This window comes from Sinohyriopsis cumingii, chromosome 15 (genome assembly GCF_028554795.1).
Source record: "Sinohyriopsis cumingii isolate HCF-2022 chromosome 15, ASM2855479v2, whole genome shotgun sequence".
In the NCBI taxonomy this organism is placed as follows: domain Eukaryota; kingdom Metazoa; phylum Mollusca; class Bivalvia; order Unionida; family Unionidae; genus Sinohyriopsis; species Sinohyriopsis cumingii.
The window spans coordinates 70,816,206-70,837,187 of record NC_142975.1 but is presented as its reverse complement, the minus strand read 5'-3'; the positions used below and the strand labels follow the sequence as shown (position 1 = coordinate 70,837,187).

Below are 20,982 nucleotides of genomic sequence, written 5' to 3'. Positions count from 1 at the left end.
TGGTTGTTTATGTGTTTACTATAGCCCAGTGTAACGTATTCTTTATAGCAAAGTGTTGTACCCAAAATAGGCAACTTGGCTGATTATAACAGTTAATCCCTTATAGTTTAATCCACGATGGTAGTGAATGGGGACGATTTGTGGACATATGAATTATATAGGGGAAAAAGTGAGTTTGCCCTCTGGAGACAAACGGGACTTTAATATGGGTGGGACTGTATAGAGACAAGGGGAATTGAACATAGGAAATGTATAGCGACAATGGATTGAGACTGTCTACGGACAATAGGAATTGAACAGGGGTGACGTTACGGTACTGGACACTAGAGAAACAATGGCAAAAATGTTGCAAGAGGCTGACTTCAGTAATAATAAAGTTCATGATAAAAGCAATGACCATAAGTTTAGACACCATAACTGTACAGCCCTTTGCTCACTCCAACACTTAACTCAAAACATGACAGGCTTTACAAGCAACTCTACTTCATACATCACGGCAGCTTTTCTATGACATCGAGTTTGTTGAGTCAATCTGTGGTTGCTATGGTGCAAGAACAATGCATCTTTTTAAAAGCATACAAAGCAAAAGCAACTAATGCTCAACATATAAAGTGTCTTATTTGCTCTAAAATATCACTGTGACCCTCATCAACTATTGTGTTGTAATTCTGAGTGTGTGATTTGGATTTTTAACGTAGTTTTAACAATTGTTCAGTCATATCGCTATGATGTGTGCAGTGTGGCAGTTTATAGTGATGTCTAGCACTGGGGCATCATGCCGCAGACATGTAGCATGATGTCCCCACCCAGTCACATTATCCTGATACCAGGCCGACCAGTCCTAACACTAACCTCTTAATGCTGAGCGCCAAGCGAAGCACATATTAGTACCATTTTTGTAAGTCTTTGGTATGACTCGGTCAGGAATCGAACCCACGACCTACCTCATCCGAGGCTGACGCTCTACCCACTAGGCCACCAGAGCGGTGTTGTAATTCTGACTTGGAATCCTTGTTAGCCAAGGTAGACAATTGACTTTCTCCAACATCAGCATGAATGAAGTCAGTTGATGACCCTTGGCTATCTACGATAGAGTTTGATATTATGGTGCCATATGAAAAAGCTCATGAAAAAAGTATGTGCTACTTAAAATGACCCTTTGATTGTTGATGGAATCGATTAATTTAATTCCTGAAAGGAGGAATACTGTAATTATAAGGATGAAATGATCATGGGTGGATATTTAGTACAGTATAAATATTACTTAATCAATCTCAATCACAAAGTTAACAAAGTCCTTCAACATTTATTTACTTTAATAGTGATTAGGTAAATTGTATATTTCAATAAATATTTAACAATGATCATTTAATCACAGAGATAACGAGTCAAATTCCAAAGCATACCTTTTTGCAGATCAAATGCAGGTTGTTTCTTCTCCCATTTTTCATCCATTTCTGCAACTTTCTTTTCTATCCTGTCCTGTCTACTTTCAAGTGATGACATTCTTATTTTGAGTTCTGAAATATCTTCTTCTGTTGCATGAACTATACACTGCAGCTCATTGACAATTTTCTCAATTTCCAGAATGTTTTTTGTAATATTCTGGTCATTTATGTCTGGGTTGTTTTCAAAGAAGGATTTCATTTTTTGAAAATGTTGTTTCTTCTGTAATAAAGATTTCTTATGACTGATTAATCATAATAATTGAACTATGAGCTTGCTGAACATAGAATATAATATATAAACCAGAAGTATTTTTAAAAAATGCATTTTATCAAAGAAACAATAGCTGACAATGTATATATATAAATTACCATTTATTAACAAATAGAGATAAACAGTTTTACTAACATTAGTATTATGTATAATACATGCTTATTATTAAAAAACAAAGAAAATAAATTACACAAAAAAAAAAAAAAAAATTTACAAAGATAAATGTAATCAACATATACACTAGTATAATCTTTATAGCTGTGAAAGTGGTTATCAGAACTCAATTTATTTAATAAAAATATAATACAAATATGGTGTGCATTACGGTTACTATCAAGTATTTTATAAATAATTAATCATATTATATTGATAATTAATTACAAATTCAATTTCATTTTTAAAGAATTAGTAAACATATTTTTATGTTATTAGATTTTACTTTTACCAATTAAGATTTTCTGCAAAGTAAAATAATATGAAATATTCATATCTAATTGTAAACAGGGGACATAATTCAGAAAAAAATAAATAAAATAATAATAAATAAATAAATAAATAAATAATAATAAATAATAAATAATAAGTCTGATGAAGCATTAAAGCGAAACCGGTCACACATTCTACGTGTTGGTGTTGTTTATTTTATAATTTATATATATATATATATATATATATATATATATATATATATATATATATATATATATATATATATATATATATATATGAACACATATTCTGCCCCACACCCTATACACAGATTAAAACATGGACTACACACTTAGCTTTCCCACTTGAGCCCAATACTGGTTGGAATTTGTTCCATTTTTCCCACCATATTTGTATTCTTTATGGATAAAAACTAGGTGACTTGACTTCAAACAACTTTTAACACTGCAATTTAGAGTGAAAATTAAAATTTTATTATTTTTTCTGGAATTTACCAGAATGTTTGTATTTGCGCATACCTGTATCAATTACTGACATGACTTGTATTGTGGTCAAACCATTCAAGAAAAATACTCCTAGGAATTTAAAGTGTATTCAATTTCATTTGAACTCTGTAAGCAAATTATGAATTGTTTCCAAACATAGTGTATAAATCTACACTGAATGTTTTTTCCCCTGAGCTTTGCACAAATTGTACACAGCTACTTTTTCACTCTTCCAAAATTAAAGTGTCCGTACTTAAGAAATAAGAGTAATTAGAACTAAAATTAATTTTGAGATAAAGTACAACTAGCACCATCGATAAACAACCTACAAATTTATCAAGTAGGTGTAAGTGACAGTATTAAACATAGTCCATAAGACTATCCAATAAGAACTTCTGATTTCATAATTCTTTCAGGCTATTAGTTTTCAATCACCTTGAAATGCTGCTTTTATTCTACAGCATTTCAAGTTGACTAATCTGAATATGATATATACTATAAAATAAAATAAAATAAAATAAAAATAGTTATAAAAGTGTCCTGTATTGACAAATAATGTATGAACCAAAAGTAAAACAAAAAGGTTTTTGTAGTGTTGGTGGTGGTGGTGCAGTGTAAGTGTGATTTAGGAGTTATTACTATGAATATTTACTCAATATATCTTCCGGAATTTATTTGATCAAAATCATCTGTGGCTAAACTGCTCCAATAAGGATTTTAATTTTTCTGTAATTTATTTTGAGCAAGGTTCTTGTAACAAATAATGTTTCATCTGTAATTGTGTTATTAAGTGTCCACTGAGAAAATATTTGATTGCTATTTCTGATCCCCCAAAGCTATGCAGCACAGCTTCTAGATAATCCGACTGTAAAATAAACTCCACGTGTTGGGGGAGAGGTTTCAAAACAGAAACTGTTTCCCTCCCGCAAATCCCGCATAAGAGAACTGTTTTCCTCCCGCAAATCCAGCACAGGTCGTGAAGCGGCATACTTATGAACCTGTCCAACGAATCTGGAACGTAACCAGTTGCGCTATGGCTAGAGATATCACCTGGTCGAGTTAAGCCTTTTGTGATAAAAGATCTCAAGATAAAAGTTGGAGAAAGTGGAATCGGATCTCCATCCCACGGCAAGGATAACATCATTAGGAGAACAGTGTCACTCAAATGCAATGTTTGTGGTGACTGCCGTAACTTTGTGAGCCAAAATGCATAGAAATTCATTTAATATGGGGCTATTTCCTGATATGAGGAACAAATAACCCACTTTATGTAGGATGAAAGTGTCTCTGTGCTGATCTATTGTCCTTTCCGTCTTTGAGGGCTAAGAACTTGAACTAGTTTGATACAGAATGTCTTTTGCCAGTTCTGTCTGCCCTCACTAATACAGTGAGGAAGTGGGTAAAATTATATGAGAGGTGAACAAATGAGGACATTTAAAATGGTTCAGATGGGGTCTTGTTCATCCAAGTTAGTCCCCTGGATGATATATTCCACTTTGGGCACAGTTGGACATTTATAATCAAAACTAGACAGATGATCAGATAGGCCTTTGTTTTGTCCAATATTCTCTCTTCCATGATGATCCAGGGTGTTAGATATCATGGAACAATATCCTGTTACTAACTATTTCTCACCAGAAAGGAAGTTAACTATATATGAGATATTGATACCTGCAGTGGTAAAATGTGTTCTTGCAGATTTTCATTTTGCCTTTATATATTTTTAAGTGGAGAGCCATCTCACTTGAGTGATGCTCTCCACCACTGGTTGTGAGAACTATTTGTTCATGAGGGCTTGTTTAATAATCCAGATGGGTTGGTTCAACAACTCTAGACTCGGATGAAACATCTGCCATTCTGATTGCTTGAGCAGGCGAGGGACTATCTAGATTTTCCTGCTGATTTCCACTGCAAGATTTATGAGGTCAGTGATCCACGATTTTTCCCATCTGAGTAGTGCATTCAGGATGAAACGACACTCTGAATCTTTTTCTTTCTCTATCACCTTCACAATCAGAGGCATAGGAGGTTAAGTGATTGCATCCAGGCCGGTCCAATCAATGAAAAGGGCATCAACTGCCCGGGCCTGTGGATCTGGGACAGGAGAGACAAAGGTTGGGAGTTTGGCATTCCACTAGTTGCAAATAGGTCCACCATTGGTCTATCCCATCGGGCACATATCCAAATGAAAACAGAGGGATGAAGAGACCTTTACATTTTCATTAATTGATTCTTCCGGGACAGCGAGTCCACATAAACATTTAGTCATCCAGGAATATGACAAAAATGGACATGGATTTGCTACTGAAGATACCACTTTAAAAATCCCAAATAGGAATGCAAAGGTCTGGGAACCTTGCTGTTTGAGAGAAGTCACCACAATGGAATTGTTGGACAGAACAAGAACTCCCTTCCCATTTGTCTTTCATAATGAGAACATTGATATGTAAATGACATGGGGGGGGGGGAGGGATTTGCACACTCCACTGGCTTCCCAGACTGATTGAATAAGGTATGGTTTTCGATGGTTGTAGATTCAGTTTTACGGCTTCCCAGTGGTCCGTGTCCTAGGGGAATCTGAATCCCTGTGATCTTTTCTTGGTGGCTTGCTTGTGAATTTCTTCAACCTGACAATTAAAGAGGAGTTTAGATGAAAAAGCTTATAAGCATAGCTCTGCTTGTGGTGGTCTTTAAAAAAGGTGGAGACAGAGAACACTACATCTCATTCTGCGTACGTAGCTGTTGTTCTGACATTGACCAGGGTATGCTGTGCAGCTCTATTTAAGACATGGGCAATTCTGGAAATAGTCTCCCATGCATGTCCTGTAGGATTCGGGATGGGGGAGGAGAAGGTAAGCTGTGTTCTTCCTATTTAAAAATTGCAATAGATACTAGATCCAACATAGGGTCCTTGGCCACTAGTTGCACACAAACAGCCGTGTGTCATTAAAAGACTTAAAATCCATGCCAAATGGAATAAGGCTTTGTCATGCCCAAAGCTGCAATATCTCGGTCAAATTGGAGTGTGCAACGAATAGAAGGAAGGAATGTTTTATGAGAAAAAAGTCAGTGGACACTTGGGTCTTGTTACTGACGATGCAAGCAGCCTAAAATGTCTGGAACTCTGCTTGAAATAATTTTATGCTGAAACTCGAGACTAAGTCATTGACGAAGAGGGAGGATGCAGGCAAAACTTTGGTGGCAGTTTTCAGAAAATTCTTCAATCGATGCCTGGAACGCTGAATCTTCAAGCATTATAGTAAAATCTAATAATGATAAGGGGACTTGAGAGCAAGTCTTGCATTCTTTGGATAAGGTGGTGAAGCTGACATCTTTTGTGCTACATTCCGAGTTACATACAATGACTTCCAAGCAGTCGCCAAGTAAAGGTTCCCTTCGAGAGGTGCGTGTGTGTGATTTAGATTTTTAACGAAGCTTTAACAATTTTTCAGTCATATCGCTACGATGTCTGCAGTGTGACAGTTTATAGTGATGTTTAGCAATGGGGCATCATGCCGCAGACATGTAGCATGATGTCCCACCCAGTCACATCATCCTGACACCAGGCCGACTAGTCCTAACACTAAACTCTTAACGCTGAGCGCCAAGCGAAGCACCTGTTAGTACCATTTTTGTAAGTCTTTGGTATGACTAGGCCGGAGTTCGAACCCACGACCTCCAGCATCCGAGGCGGACGCTCTACCACTAGGCCACCGGGAGTGGTAAAGGGTTGATACGTACAAAATGGATGCTGTAATATCATGTAATGTATATTTAATTTATATTTGATTTGACTTATTTGTTTGATTGTTAGTTTTAATTTTTTTAATTCCATTACATGCTACTGTAATGTAATTGTATTTACTGGATTTGATATTTTCCAGAAATTAGTTTGACCCAACTGTTTTTTTCATAAACACCTAATAATAGAAGCACTGTTTCTAGTTTCTGACCTTGATTCAGAACCAGTAATGGTTCTGGTAAACAAACTCTTATTTTATTATTTTTTTTATTGATTCCTACTGTAAGAGCCATTGATTTCAGTCAAGGTCATATCTCTCCTACCTTTCAAATAACATATATCAATTGCTACCAACTCCTGGTTTTTCCAGAGGACTGATCCACATCCTGGCATCTGTTTTGCGTTTTAGAAAGTCTTATAACTCATGTTATGTTAAGAATTAGCCAGTTGGGCGATAAACCATTGACACTTAAAGGTGTTTTGTTGTGACCAGTTGAGTTGAAATTCTATTTTATGAAATTACTAATCATTTTGTCTGGAAATATTTAAGTGCTCATACAGAATTCTTGGACAAAGACATTTATTGAAATTTTATTCGGAATTTGAAACCGGAATATTATTTTCTGTGGTTCAACAAGAAACTGTTGACACAACAGCACTTTGAAGGTATTCATCGTCCTCCATCTTGGATTTTTTTTTAATCAGGACTCCCAACTCAGATTCATTTAGGAGTTTTTATTTCTAGGACTTCTAATTTTTAATTCTTGGATTATTCTTGGATTATTTTTTTGTGTGGATCTGATTCGTAAAACCATAAGTTCTTTTTCTCATTTTGACCTTGTTTTCTAGGGAAACAAATTATTTGTTAAATTTAACAAAGCTTGTTGTCTCTACTCTTTGATGTGTTTGTTAAGAGCCTAAACGCACAATCAATTGTAAGACAATGTTACCTTTAGGAATGGCCAAAGGAAGGCGGATACAGGTAAAAGCAGTAGTGTGTAATGTAACGCTAAGACTAAATCAATATAGAAAACTTAGCTGTATGTATCCAACCGTAGCAGAAATTATACAGCAATATTATGAGCTTACTAGATCACACGCCAGACCTGCACATCTATTTATTTACAGCTATAACAATGTGGGGGAAGTGCATGCCTGACCCGTGCAAGTATATATCCAGGATGCCTAAGTGTGTCATAACCACAAAGTGATAATAATGCAATGAAAGAATGAAAGTTGGAAATATTAGATGTATTTTCCTTCAAAGTGAAAACTCCTTCAACATGCATAATGGTAGAACTTCCAGAAAACTGGTAATGCAACCGACCTAGCATGAGCAGAAGTAGTACGTGAGTAATTCATGGGATATGGTGCAAATCTGTGTATCAAGGGGAAATCACTATCAAACTGCCACCTAGGTGGGCAGATAGCATTTTGTCTTTTAGGTCAAGATTTTTAACCTGTGAGGGCTGAATTTGCAAGGTAATATCACTTGTCCTAAGGTACATATATTACGATTGTGAAATACATTTGAAGAAGACCAGAATTGGTAATATTCATAAGTAACCTTTAATTTAAATTTTCATTTGATATGGACAGTTGCTTACGTTTTATTGAACGAAAAGGAGACTAGATGTTGCATACTCCAACTTCAGTTTTTAAACATTTTTTTTGGTCATGCTTAAACATGAAGAAAACAAAAGTAACAACTTCAGGGTGTATGTTAAAGATTTTTTGCAGCTGATTACCGATACTGTGTTATCATCAGCAAAACATAGCTTTATAATGTTGGAAATAGACTTTAGTGCAGTGGTTAGAAATGTTTTTGACAAGCAATCAATACAGTAATATAAGGATAATTGTGTCAAACGCCAAGATCAAAGAGCAATAACCACACTTTGCAATGCATCTAAGAATATCGATATACTGCATATCTATTTCATAAATGTACCCTACAAACTGACCCCCCATTTTCAAAATTTTCATTTGATATTGCTGAATCTTTTCAGTGTCTAAAGTATTTACTTCATTCAGTGTCATTTTTAAATCGTAGCGTGGTACATTGTCTCTCCTTTCTTCCTCCTATAAAGGTTCTCTCTCTCTCTCTCTCTCTCTCTCTCTCTCAACAATCGAGTTCAGAAGGAAATTGAGGAGAGAGAGAGAGAGAGAGAGAGAGAGATCTATCTATCTATCAATTTCTTAATTTGCCCACTCTTGTGACAGCAATGTGAAATGTATGCGACTTGAGAATCTAATTTTCATGACCTTCGTTCAGTTGCTGAACTTTCGACCTGGTGGAAATCCTTTTCTTTTCGTCATCAGTTTCGTTTTTGCATAGCTAGTTTCAGAGGTAGGCCAACGAACATATAAATCTTGTTCTATTTTTTTATTTTTATGAAACGTTTAACTGCACAGACGTTATAATATTTTAAGATTGTTGGTGAGAAATCTATTTTATTTAAAATATTTTTGGTGGGTTGCAATTAATAATTATAACTGAAAATCTCACAACTCTTGCTCTATAATTTATAATCAGTGAGAAATAGTTACGTTATTTTTCAGTAATAATGACTTTCAGACCTCTCAAATGTACAGCTCCACTCATAATATTACCTTACAACCAATGTCACTATCATACATGTGTACTGGACACCAGAGCTCCCATCCACTGTTGCAAACTCACATCTCAGTGTTTATATTGTTGTTTATTTCTGCCACACTTGGTGGTAAAGATCAAACATATCACTTAGCTTGGTAACACATTTGGTATTTCTCAGCTGATGTTTCATACGATATATAACCGTAAAATAGTACACTACTCTATTGTGTAGAGAGAAGACCCAAAATAATGGCTGTGATAATATTGCTGTACCTGACGATATTACTTTAAAATCATTCAGATGTAGACACAAGAATGTTACAGATTTAAATACGTCTAATTGGTAGGCTATTGACAGTTGTGTTCAAACGAGCTGAAAATTAGAAGATGTATTGAAAATTAGATTTTAAAACAACCTGAGTTGTAAAGAAAATTATTCTAAAACTATATGTGCTGTCATATATTAAAGAACGCATTAATTATAAAAGCTATTAAAGAAATCAAAGACAATATGGCCGATACTATTGATATGCATTCAGTTTGTATGTTTATTGATAGTAAATTAAAGTTAAGACTTACATCAGATTTAGTAGTGAAGCGGGCAAACATAACATTTTATGTTATATGAGTCTAGAAATAACCCTAAAAGTCGTTAAATCCATGAATGAAATCCTAACTTTTTCATTATTATTTTTTAATTTGAAAGAAAAATTTATGTTTCATTTTACATGATGTGATTACAAAACTGAGACCACTGCAGTCAAAGACAAACCTGCAAATGTATTTTGTGTCAGTTGTTACATTTGCCACATGTATAGAGTTGTATTCATAAAAACATTTCTTGCAAGCAACATTGCTTGTAAATGTGTTTACTTAAGACATCTGCCTTTCACAATTTTCAATGAGAAAACTAGTTTCCCATTCGTTTGACTACACTGCATAACAGTATTCTCTATACAATAAAACATGAGAAATATAGCTGTTCTATATTTCCACCCTTTTTCTCAACATTATGATAATTAGCATTTTACCTTCATAATTAATACAACTTGATAATACTGAGTTCTTTGAAAAATGAATGCTGTATTTATTTGGATAAAAGATTCTGCCAACAATATTAGTTTAAAAAGTCTTTTAAACGTTTCAAACACTAACATTATATTTTGCTTGCTATGGCAATCAAAGTAAATCTATAATTATTTATCATTTTCAACATGATTAGTATTGGTTCCTTATCAGTAAACTATAAACAAATGAACATAATTATATTTTATATGGAGATCGTTTGTGAATAACACTGCATACATATTGCATCATCTAAATATTGTAACATACTGAAATGTAGAGACAAGTTTGAAGTAAAGTTTTAATTATTTAGCATAGGCCTAAAAGTAATGAACTGAGGATAGGTGATATGTAGAAAAGAATAAAAAACTATGTACACATTCTGAATAGCTATATTTGATGGAAAAGTTTACATTATATTAGATTTTTTGTCAAATATTACCTTTCCACCCTTTTTTGTTTGGTTGCTATGGTAACCATGAACACATCATTTTCACTGACATAATTAGTGTTAGTAATATGCATGCATATATGCATCACTTTGTACAATTTCACAGCAATCTGATTATAAATAATAGTTCTGAAGCTGTTATATGAATTTGGCCAAAAGGTATGTATTGTTATAAAACAATTCAGCATACAGAGACGGGGCGGTTAAAAACAAATCAGTACTGGTTTCAAGGTGAAGCAAAACAACACAGCACTACCAGGGTTAAATTCTCAATACTGAGCCAGTAATGTGCTGATATACGTTTAAACCACATGCATACATACATGTGACATGGCATAAAAAGACGTACAACAATAAGAAAGCTGAGTGATATGCCAACAAGGATGGTTACATAGCCGAATGGCTTGGAGGATTTTAAGTAATGTGATTGGATAAGTATTCTCAGAGAAACGTAATTTACTTAAAAATTTGCTTTCTCCTTCAAATATGTTTCCAATCACATTAACATTAAGATAACAGGGTAGGAGGAGAACATGCTGAGCATCCAACCTATACCTCGAATATCCTTCCAGGGAATAATGCCCCATGCAAAAGATAACCCTTTCTCCTATATCCGGTAAAAAGAAGGTGATTACTGAAATCTTCTTAATGACGGCTTTCACTGGCAAATTCAGTGAAGCTCATAGGTTGTGTTTACTTTTAACTGGGTCCGATGGTCATCTTGGCTGCCGTCACCAGACCCACCAGATTCTAAGTCTGTCTCTGTGAAGCTAAATCTCCAAGATAAAAACTGGAGAAGATTGATTCTGTATGTCAACAGTTTCTATTTTCTCAGATAAAAATGCTATGTTTGAACATGAGGTTCATAGATTGCACTAATTTAATGAACTTAAATCTTCATGAAGGCGATTCTGATCTTTTGAAACCTTAGAGCACGTCATGTACATAACCCACTGCAGCCACAAAAAATTGGGCTAGAGGGGTGGTATCCTGCTTCCTGGCTATTACCAGGAGAAAGAGTTGCATGCGTGTGCCTAGCATGCCTCTGTGTGCTTCAAGTAGTACCTGAGGGCGCAAAAAGGGTCTCACATGGCCACCACTTTCCATGTGTCTATGGAATTGAGGGAGTAAGACGACTCTGAAGACTTACAGTAAACTATTTTTGGCTACAAATCCTGATTGTGTCAAGAGGACCACCAAACCATCCAATCTGAACTGAAGAATGATTAGGTCCATGGAAAGGACATGTATGGCTCAAATTTATCTGAAATGCACTAGGTTACAACCCAGGAGAGATTTCATTTTGGTAACAGGATGAGAGATTTTGGTTAATTCAGATCAAACTTGGTTAAAATGTCTGACATATCTTTATCATGAATGATTCCACATCTGTCAGGAGGCCAGTATCAATCAAATATCATGGAGCAGTAACCTGTCATGGTGACTGGGACCAACTGTTTCTCTTCATAGAACCAGAGAAAACAGTCAGTTGATGTCTTGATACACTCAAAGGGATGATGTTATAGACTATGCACCAGTTCCTGAAAAAATGAAACTTTCTGTCATGTGCCTCCAGAGTGGAGAGCCTTTTTGCTCCTGAGATTCTTTCCATAATCTAAGGTTTAAATTCTTTCTCTCATAAGGCTGTCCTGACATGTGCCAAGCATGAAGACAGTCCAGGCACGAGTGGAGCACACATGAGCATGGTTGTTTCAGTAGATTGGATTTGGCTGTAGTCTTTCTGGACAGATCTGTTACTAGATCTAGTAGATCTGAGACCCAGGACTTATCCCATCTGAGAGAGGCTTTCAGTATCATACTGCAGTTCTGACCCCACAACTGCTAGATTATTTTCGGTACCAAAACTGGGGGAGAGTAGGTGAAGGCCCACAACTCCTCCCAACTGACAGTTTTTATCCACAACCCGAGATTCTGGCAAGTCATAGGAGGGTAACATGTGATTCCATATTTTCGCAAATAGATCTATCAATGGATGCTCCCAAAGTGTGCAAATTCTGAAGAAAGACTGATTGATGGAGACACCATTCTGAATTAATGGTTTTACATTGGACCATCTCAGGACAGAGTGTCTGCCAGGAATGTGCCTGATTTGAAACTGATATGGAATTGGTTGCACCAACATAGAAACTGCCAGATCTAGAGTTGTATGACATCATTAGGACTATTTTCCAAAACTTAGAAGTGTTGACAGTAGTGCAGACCAGCAACAGTTGGGCACCCCAACCATATGTACTGGCATTGGTACATACTGTCATTTCTGCTTCTACACTTCAAATATGAAAATATACAAACAAAATCATAGTAAATTGACTTGCATGTTCACTTGGAGCTACAAATATTTATAGTAAAGCAATGTTTTCTTCCAGTCTTGAGGTCAGCTATTGTACTCAGTGGATCAACAGCATTTATGTTCATTATCATCGATTTATACAATTGATGTTACATGTTTGTTGTTGTTCATAGGTGACGCTTAATACGTTTAACCAGTGTTTCATTACACTAGTGTAAGTATGGGCAAGGGACAGTTGAATTATTATTCATTCAAATTTAACTTGAAACATCTTAAACAACACATTAGCAATTGAGCAAGACCATTAAAATTAAATCAAGATATTTAACTCAAGTCTATTTGCTAAAATCATTTTGAGTTGGTTTTTCCTTTTCATCTCAAATCTGCCAAGGGATGGCTGAGTTTCAAAGACTCAAAAGCAACACAACCACATTTCAACCCTTTATTACTTATAATACCTTAAAAACATCACATATTTGGCCCAAACTCTCCAGATTACAACAATAAAGTAATCAATTAACTACTTGTTGTGTATATATCCTAGCCTTATTCCATCTATGTAGCCATACAATGGTTGCAACGACTGCTGCGTCAGTTCCAGATCTCAATGGACTGGTTCTGATTAGTTTCTGTACTGCCATAAATGCCCAAAATGGTATTTTGGAATCGCATGTATGCTAAAGCCATGATAATACTAGTTATAGTAACCCAGTCACTCTGTTTGCCATTCACAGGTTACATGCTTCTCTTTGTAAGCAAAGTTTACAGTCTTCAGTAGAAGTATAAGTAGACAATCATCATAACAGTAAGGGTCATACAGGATGAAAAATATTTACTAGTCTTTCAACATCTTGAAAATAAATTTCTGCATTTTGTCAGCATAATCGAAGTTTTCTCAGGCAATTTTTTTCTCTCAATAAACCCGAAGGGCACCTCCATTAGAATATGCCTGTGGCATCAGGCTACCGGACGTAGTGATAACAAGAGTTTCAAAGCTGGTCACCATGACAACCATATTAGACATCACAGTGGCACCATTTTAATTTAAACCTAGACATTATAAAAAGTGATCTAGTGAAAAAACACTATGTCAACATGTCTTTCCATTCAGCAGGATCTAACATCAGCACCATTTGCATTTTAAACCAACTAGACAACGTAAGAAGTCTTTTTGTGGAAATCCCATGTCAATATGACTTTCCATTGATCAGAACTAGTAATAATAAGATTTTCAAGATGGCTGCTGTGGTGGCCCTCTTAGATGTCAGATTGGTACCATCTTCATCTAGGACCAACTTGACAGCATAAGTATTTTAATGAAATCCCATGTTGATATGACCATGCATATAGCAGGAGTAGCAATAATAAAGTGTCAAGATGGCCACTGTGGTGGCAATATTGGGAGACAGATCAACATGATTTTATTTTAAGACCAAGCCTATATCAACGAAAGTCTTTTTGTTAAACCTCCATGTTGATATTACTACTGATTCAGAAGGAGTAGTGAAAGCAAGACTTCAAGTTGGCTGTCATATTGGATATCCAGTCAGCACCATTTTTATTTAAGACCAACTAGATGAATGGGATGAAGGGGGTTTGAAAAGTTTCATGGCAATCCTCCATACAGTAATGATAAAAAACTGGTGTCACCTTGAATATATAATTAGATGCACACAGGAGTATTAGGAGAATGAATAGGATTCTGAAGATTCTTTGCTCTGAAAATTATGTATATTAAAAAGTGCACTACAGGCATGCCTCAGATGAAAGGAATACACATTTTTTAATTTTTGTAACTCTCTGTAACAGAGTAAAAATTTACAAATAATATGTTTGTGTCGTAATTTCTACACGTCATATGAATTACCTGTTCTAGTTCACTCTTGATCTCTTTAATATCAGTTGCCATAGTATCCACTATTCCTGAGGTCTGTGTGGTTTTGTCCTTGATCTCTTGCATATCCTGCTCCTGCTGAGTCTGCATGGCTTGTAAAGAAGTCATGGTTGTCTGAGCTGTATTAAGGTCACCAGATAGTTGAATATGATCAGCAAGTAGAGAATCCATCTTGTCTTTTACAGCTGACAAAATGGTATTAAAGACTTTCACTTCTGTTTCACGGTAATTTATGTCAATGTCTTCAAGCCTTAACTTTATGAAAAGAAAGAATATTATGAATCTGAAGTTTAAAAACAACTCCAATCAAATCAGAATTATACATTACTGCACAAGTTAAACCTCAAACCGAAAATAAAATCATGCACTCATTCAATGGAACCGTACATAGATATTGTTCTAATAGCTACCTAATTCAGACTAGTCAGTTGGTGCAGTGTCCAAAAAACGGACCAAACAGAGGATGGTATTCAAAACTATTGATAAATTTGAACAGTACATTCTTCATATAATTACCAATAGTTTTTTTTTCATGTAAGGGCTGAAATATTCAACAAATATTCCTGCAAGCAATGACAGCCATGGGAAAAGTTACATATTTTTCTTTTTGGCAGGTAATATCTGTCTATATATCTGTTATGGTTTCAAAATAAAAGGGGTTTTGAAATATTAGGAAATCATAATTACACATTTCCTTCTAACTTGTCAAATGGTTTTCAAAATGGGGTGAGGTGTGGATCCCATAATTTGTTTCTTCTAGAAAATACACAAAGAATTGACCCTTTTTTGTTCAGCATGATGAAAATTGTGACCAAAACTCATAAATTAAACCTTCATAGCTCATTTTAGTGCCTGGAAATAGGATCAACATCATGAAATTCATCCCTTGTAATAAGCTGTATATTTTTGTTGCATATTCTTTACAAAATAAGAAACATTCTCAGTACATTGTAAACAGCAATATTCAAAGAAATTTCCATCCATGAAAATGCTTGCTGGTGGTAACACTTTATGAAAAAAATACCACTTGAATGTTTTGACAGGCGAAATTGGTGTTTTAGTTCATCTTTAAATAGATTTTATTTCAGTGTAATCACATAAATATGATAAGCCCTGTTATATTCAAATGGGAAAAGTGTCAATCTACCCTCACAGCTATGTTCACGAGCATTTCAGTGAGAACCTAATTAAATTCCAACCGGGTTTCGATCTCCAATACTGAAGAGTTTGCTTCATTGTTACTATTAATGAAAATAGACCTGCTTTGTAATATCATGTTAATTATGTTTTCTCTACCAAATGAAATAAAGGGGATGAAATTAAAAAAAGGCAAGCAAATCCTAAAGCATAAGAACTAGCGGTCATGGTAATGTACAAGGTCAACTCATTTTAACTGACAAATTAAACTGTTATAAATAGTATGCATGTAACATAATTAAAGTCTCTAACATTAATCAGTGGTTCATTCTGTTAATTTACAAATGAGAGCAAGGAAAGCAAGCAAAAGGTGTACAGAGTACATAAAAACTTTGTTTCACAGATACATTATGGAGAAATGACTTCCAACGATTGTGGTGAACTTAAAATTCACAAATTATCACTCTACTGAATAACTGCAAAATTTCTGCTCATCCTTGAGCAAATTTATATTTACTCAAGGATGAGCAGAAATTATACAGTTACTTGCAATTAAATCATGGCATCAATATTTTACTAATAGATAGGAACCAAAAATACTGATCATTGACACTTATGGTTGTTGTTTTACAAAACAAATGCCCCAAGTTATTGAAAAAGGCTACCTTGTTTTGTTTTGAACAAACAATAACTCTTGAATATATCCAAATTCAAACGCAATTAACAGTGATGCGATACACGTTTTCAGCGGTATGCATGTGACGTCTGTTGAAACCTCTTGGAATTACAATCTTTCTAAGGCTGGTTAACATGAAAATAAAAGTTAATTCATATACAGAAAATTGAATAACTTCATTGAAACAAGCTTTGTACTGACATTTATTTCCAATGCAGTTACAAAACAAGTGTTAAACTATTAAACACCCCCATCATGTTCTCACTGTTGATGTTCAGCCAAGATGGCATCCCTTTCTCACAGGTCCCTCTTTATCTCATGCCCTTGCTTATAATGTGGTCTGTGCCCCATTATGCATGAGTTATGTATGGAGAGGTGTACTGGATAATTGCGTGGAATAATTATGGACATCTTATGTCAAATGTCTGACACTGAGTTAGCAACCAGTCATTTTGCTTGTCTGTTAGGTAAGTCAAGCAAAATCTTCATTATGCAGCAATTTGCTTCTTTTTAACTGAAGCAGAAATAGTTCTCTGAATTCATTGGACTGTTAAAGAAAATACATCATACTGGAACACAAAAACAATTTAACATGAAATTTTTCTATCCACAACAAGTTGATATCCATTGTTTAAAAACTGAAATATACTTGTTGCTTTTGTATAACCAAAACAATGCTCAGATTTACCTTCCATAATTCAGACACAACATTCCCATTTATACAGAGTTCTGAGAGAAGCTGAATAGTGTTGTTAATGCAAATATCCTTCTTGTTGTCTGCAACTCTGAAGTCTTTGGAATGAAATAGTTCATTTCGGATATCTATCAGCTAAATGAAAATAAAAAAGGATTTAGTCTATCAAGTTCTGTATATAACAGCCGGTACCTACCATATTTGCTCATAGACTTTGCATTCATATGACAAAGTACACAAATGCAAGATGTCCTAATAAAGACACTTGCTGATAAAATATGAGTGACCATATTTCACTGTGTTCATAGTGTCTAAAGGTACAAATCTGTAAAGTACATAATTACATGGTGCATACGATGTTTAAATAATGGCTGAATATCGAAAAATAAAGGACATAACTGATAAAAAGAGATAACATGCTTCAAATATTAACTTCCATGCTTGAAACAAAACACAGAGGGTTACAAGATGAAAAGTACTACACATTTGTATGCAACTAACAATAACAGTTCACACTACTCTTCTTTTCATGATTATTTTTAATGATGAAGTTCTGCACACATGTCAAAGTATTTTTTTTCAATCTACATCATTACTGGGGACTCAGTGTAATTAAGATAGACTGAAAAGTATGTTATAACTACTTACATCTGAAACAAGATGAGCAGTGTTCGGTATTTTTTTGGTAAACCACGTGCAATACTTAAAAAGAGACAGAACTGCAGAAACATCAAAACCCTGGGGGAGGTTCTTTGTTTGGTCCTGGCCTTTTGGCATGTATACTTTGGCCACCTCATATGCATCTGTTGGCCACTTGCTAATATCAGCATTCTTCCAGTTGATACTATGGTTATACTGGTCATTGTGTTCCAACAGAATCTGAGACAGCCATTTGTCACAGATATTATTAATGCAGCTTATACACCAATGTCCTTGCCTGTATTTAATGCTCTTCCATGTACAGGAGTTGCAATGCCTTCCATGGATGGTGACGATCTGTTGCTGGATGTCTGCATGAAGTTTTTTTACTTCATTGTCCACTAAATCGTGAAGGCTGTCTTTACAATGGATCAAAGCAAGGCCAGATTTTAGCCAATTTTTGTAGTTATTATCACTGAACCTCAATGGAGTAGTCATGGCAGTAGAGATCCTGAAAAGATAAAGACTGCAGTACAATGCTAATCATTTCTTGAGAACCAGAAAGGTTAAATAAAATCTTTCCGGTCGAGCGATCGTCCGTTTTTCTGAAATTGATTTGTGCATCTAATTCAGCTGGTTTTGCTCAGTACTAGAAGTGATCAGTACATTATAATATACATATGAAGTTTAGACACAAAAAAATCAAAATTTTAATGGATGGTTCCGACTTGTCAGACTGGGCACATTGACCAATCAAAAATATGCATAAATTTCACTGCCTAGTTATGCGCTGCTATCCGCCACATTTGCTCACAAACATAAGACCATGCTTGAATAGTATCTTATTAAACTGTAGACGAATTTGAAAGATTACACAGAGAATCACTGAAAATTTATCAGAAAAATGGTATGCCATTGTGCTTCAGGCACATGCAATGCAGATTGTCATTATTATGAACGAATTCAATAGGACAGTTTAAAACAAAAAACAGTTACAAACTAAACACCAGCATGGAAAATGTCTGCTTTGACAATGATACATTATTTATAATCATATTTCATATATAAATACACAAATCTGTTTTAAATAATGATATTATTTGTTGAGCTTGTGAAAATATAAATACAATTTTATGCTAATTGTATGCTTTGAATTGTATATCATACTTGAGTTTTAATTCTGTTGAAAATAATACTAATTTTTTAAACACAGGATATTACCCATGTTTTCATGACTCGCGATATGTCAATCTATTCTGCGCATTTCTTTGAAAAGTTGTAGGACACACGGTACTAATGATATGGAAAAATGGGAACCTGCCTAGAAATGGATGATATAAAATGGAATATATATGGGTTTGGCCGACCAGGATTGGTTAATAATGTAAATTATGTTTAATGAAAAAGAATCTTTTGAAAGTTTATCCTAGTTGTAAGTGAAAAAAGATAAAGACATTGTTTTATTGATGGAATTTCAGTGCTTTAACAGTCTTGAGTTTGAAACACTCATTACTAAAATTAGCACCTGACTCTTTGGTGCGGAATTGAAAGCATGTTTCAAACACATGCAGGTCCAGAAAATGCCGCGGCTCATATCCTTTCCTCTACACAGAAGATGACATCCAGGTTTCATCTATACTGATAAATATAAGTTTGATCATGAGTACTCAGAAATATTAAGGTTTTGAATTGTTAATATCATGGTGTTTGCATAGGTTTACTTCAGAAACTGAATTAGTACCGCGAGTCCTGTAATGTTAATGCATTGGGCATTGGATATTAAACACATTACTCTGGACTCCTCCTGTTAGCATTTCAGCTGAGGAACCATGTCAGTTTATAGCTGGCTTTACAAAGTAACAATCCCACTAAATGGCAAGAGATGTTAAGCAATCCAAATGGATCTAGTAAAACTTTTTTATTAACAGTTCACCATTTGATAAAAATAAGCTATTATTTTGAAGAGCAACGACCATGAATAGGATTAAACGTATTCACAACGTCTTCTTTAAGAAAAAAAGCTTACTACAGTAAATAGAGAATATAGAAACGGACTATAAACCCAGGAATTTCTTAAGAAGCAGCAAGTTGACATGTTGGATGGTATACAGTAAAGTAGGTGTCGGACAACTTCTTGCAAAATTAGAAACTTGGATTAAGATGCAGTCCTAAGGTAAATATTTCTATCTATTAAGTAATATATTTATTTGGATGATGCTGTAGTAGAAGTCACACAGGTCATGTATGTATTCAACACAGACTATATCAGTCATGGGTGACAATTTTTAAAATTTGATTCTACATACCTATAAGTGGCAAGTATTTACTTCATTTGGATTCTTACATACCTCTGGGATGTCATGATTTAGACGTGCCAAGAAGTGCCTACAGCCAATTCAGTGTTAAAGTATGTAGATATTTTTGGACAAAATGATCTAAAGGTGTGATCCAATAAAATCCGGATTGAATATTGCGTGATGTGATGTCACAATGAAAGCTATGTATATTGATTAAAACAAATTCGTACTATTGTGACGATTCCACTCGTTGTGCTCTTTACTTGACCGAAGTTCAGTACATGGCCACCATTGTAAAAGACCACAGAGATAGATAATTTTCGTCTGGAAGTTTCTTGACGACAGTTAAGGTACAGAGCATTCAATAATCAGGACTGAATAAGCTTTGTTTAAAGAAAAGTGTTAACTTTCAAAAGAACAATTTATATTTAATTTAATATGAGAAAATGCGCATGCATGACCCATATGACTTTTATTATAAATGATAAACATTAAATAGATTTTTCTGGGTTAAAAGTTCAAGAAGATCATTGGAATGCGGGACTACTCGGCCCATAGCACAGTTGGCCCTATAGCGAACTCGGCCTACCCAAACCAGCCCATAACATACTCAGCCCATAACGTACTAGTCCACATAATAAACTCGGCCTTTCAGTCCACGATTTATATAATAGCAATGTGGATTTCACGTTTTAGTTCAATGGGTTTTTTATTTTTTTATAATATTTGCACGTTTCTGTCAATGGTCATTTATTCTGCAATAGAAATAAAGCGGAAAAAAGTCATATTCCCAGATTAATTAAATTATACACTGCATAGTCAA

General features: G+C 34.8%; 1 protein-coding gene across 1 annotated transcript; it reads right to left on the bottom strand.

Annotated features, from left to right (window-relative positions):
• Window positions 1–1,368: 1,368 nt before the first annotated feature.
• Window positions 1,369–20,224, bottom strand: LOC149782041 (uncharacterized). The gene is made up of 5 exons (XM_089935055.1): window positions 20,211–20,224; window positions 17,872–18,373; window positions 17,218–17,358; window positions 14,690–14,971; window positions 1,369–1,668 (listed from the first exon to the last, which is right to left on the bottom strand). Exons 1-5 carry the CDS (start codon window positions 20,222–20,224, stop codon window positions 1,369–1,371), a joined length of 1,239 nt encoding a protein of 412 aa, XP_089791181.1.
• Between the last annotated feature and the right edge of the window lie 758 nt (window positions 20,225–20,982).

Bases quoted from the DNA above. Each gene is read 5' to 3' on its own strand.
- LOC149782041 (XM_089935055.1), bottom strand. The intron at 17,359-17,871 runs GTAAGTAGTTAT...ATTTTCATTTAG, and splicing joins CTGCTCATCTTGTTTCAGAT to CTGATAGATATCCGAAATGA. The intron at 1,669-14,689 runs GTAATTCATATG...TCTTTATTACAG, and splicing joins TCAAGAGTGAACTAGAACAG to AAGAAACAACATTTTCAAAA.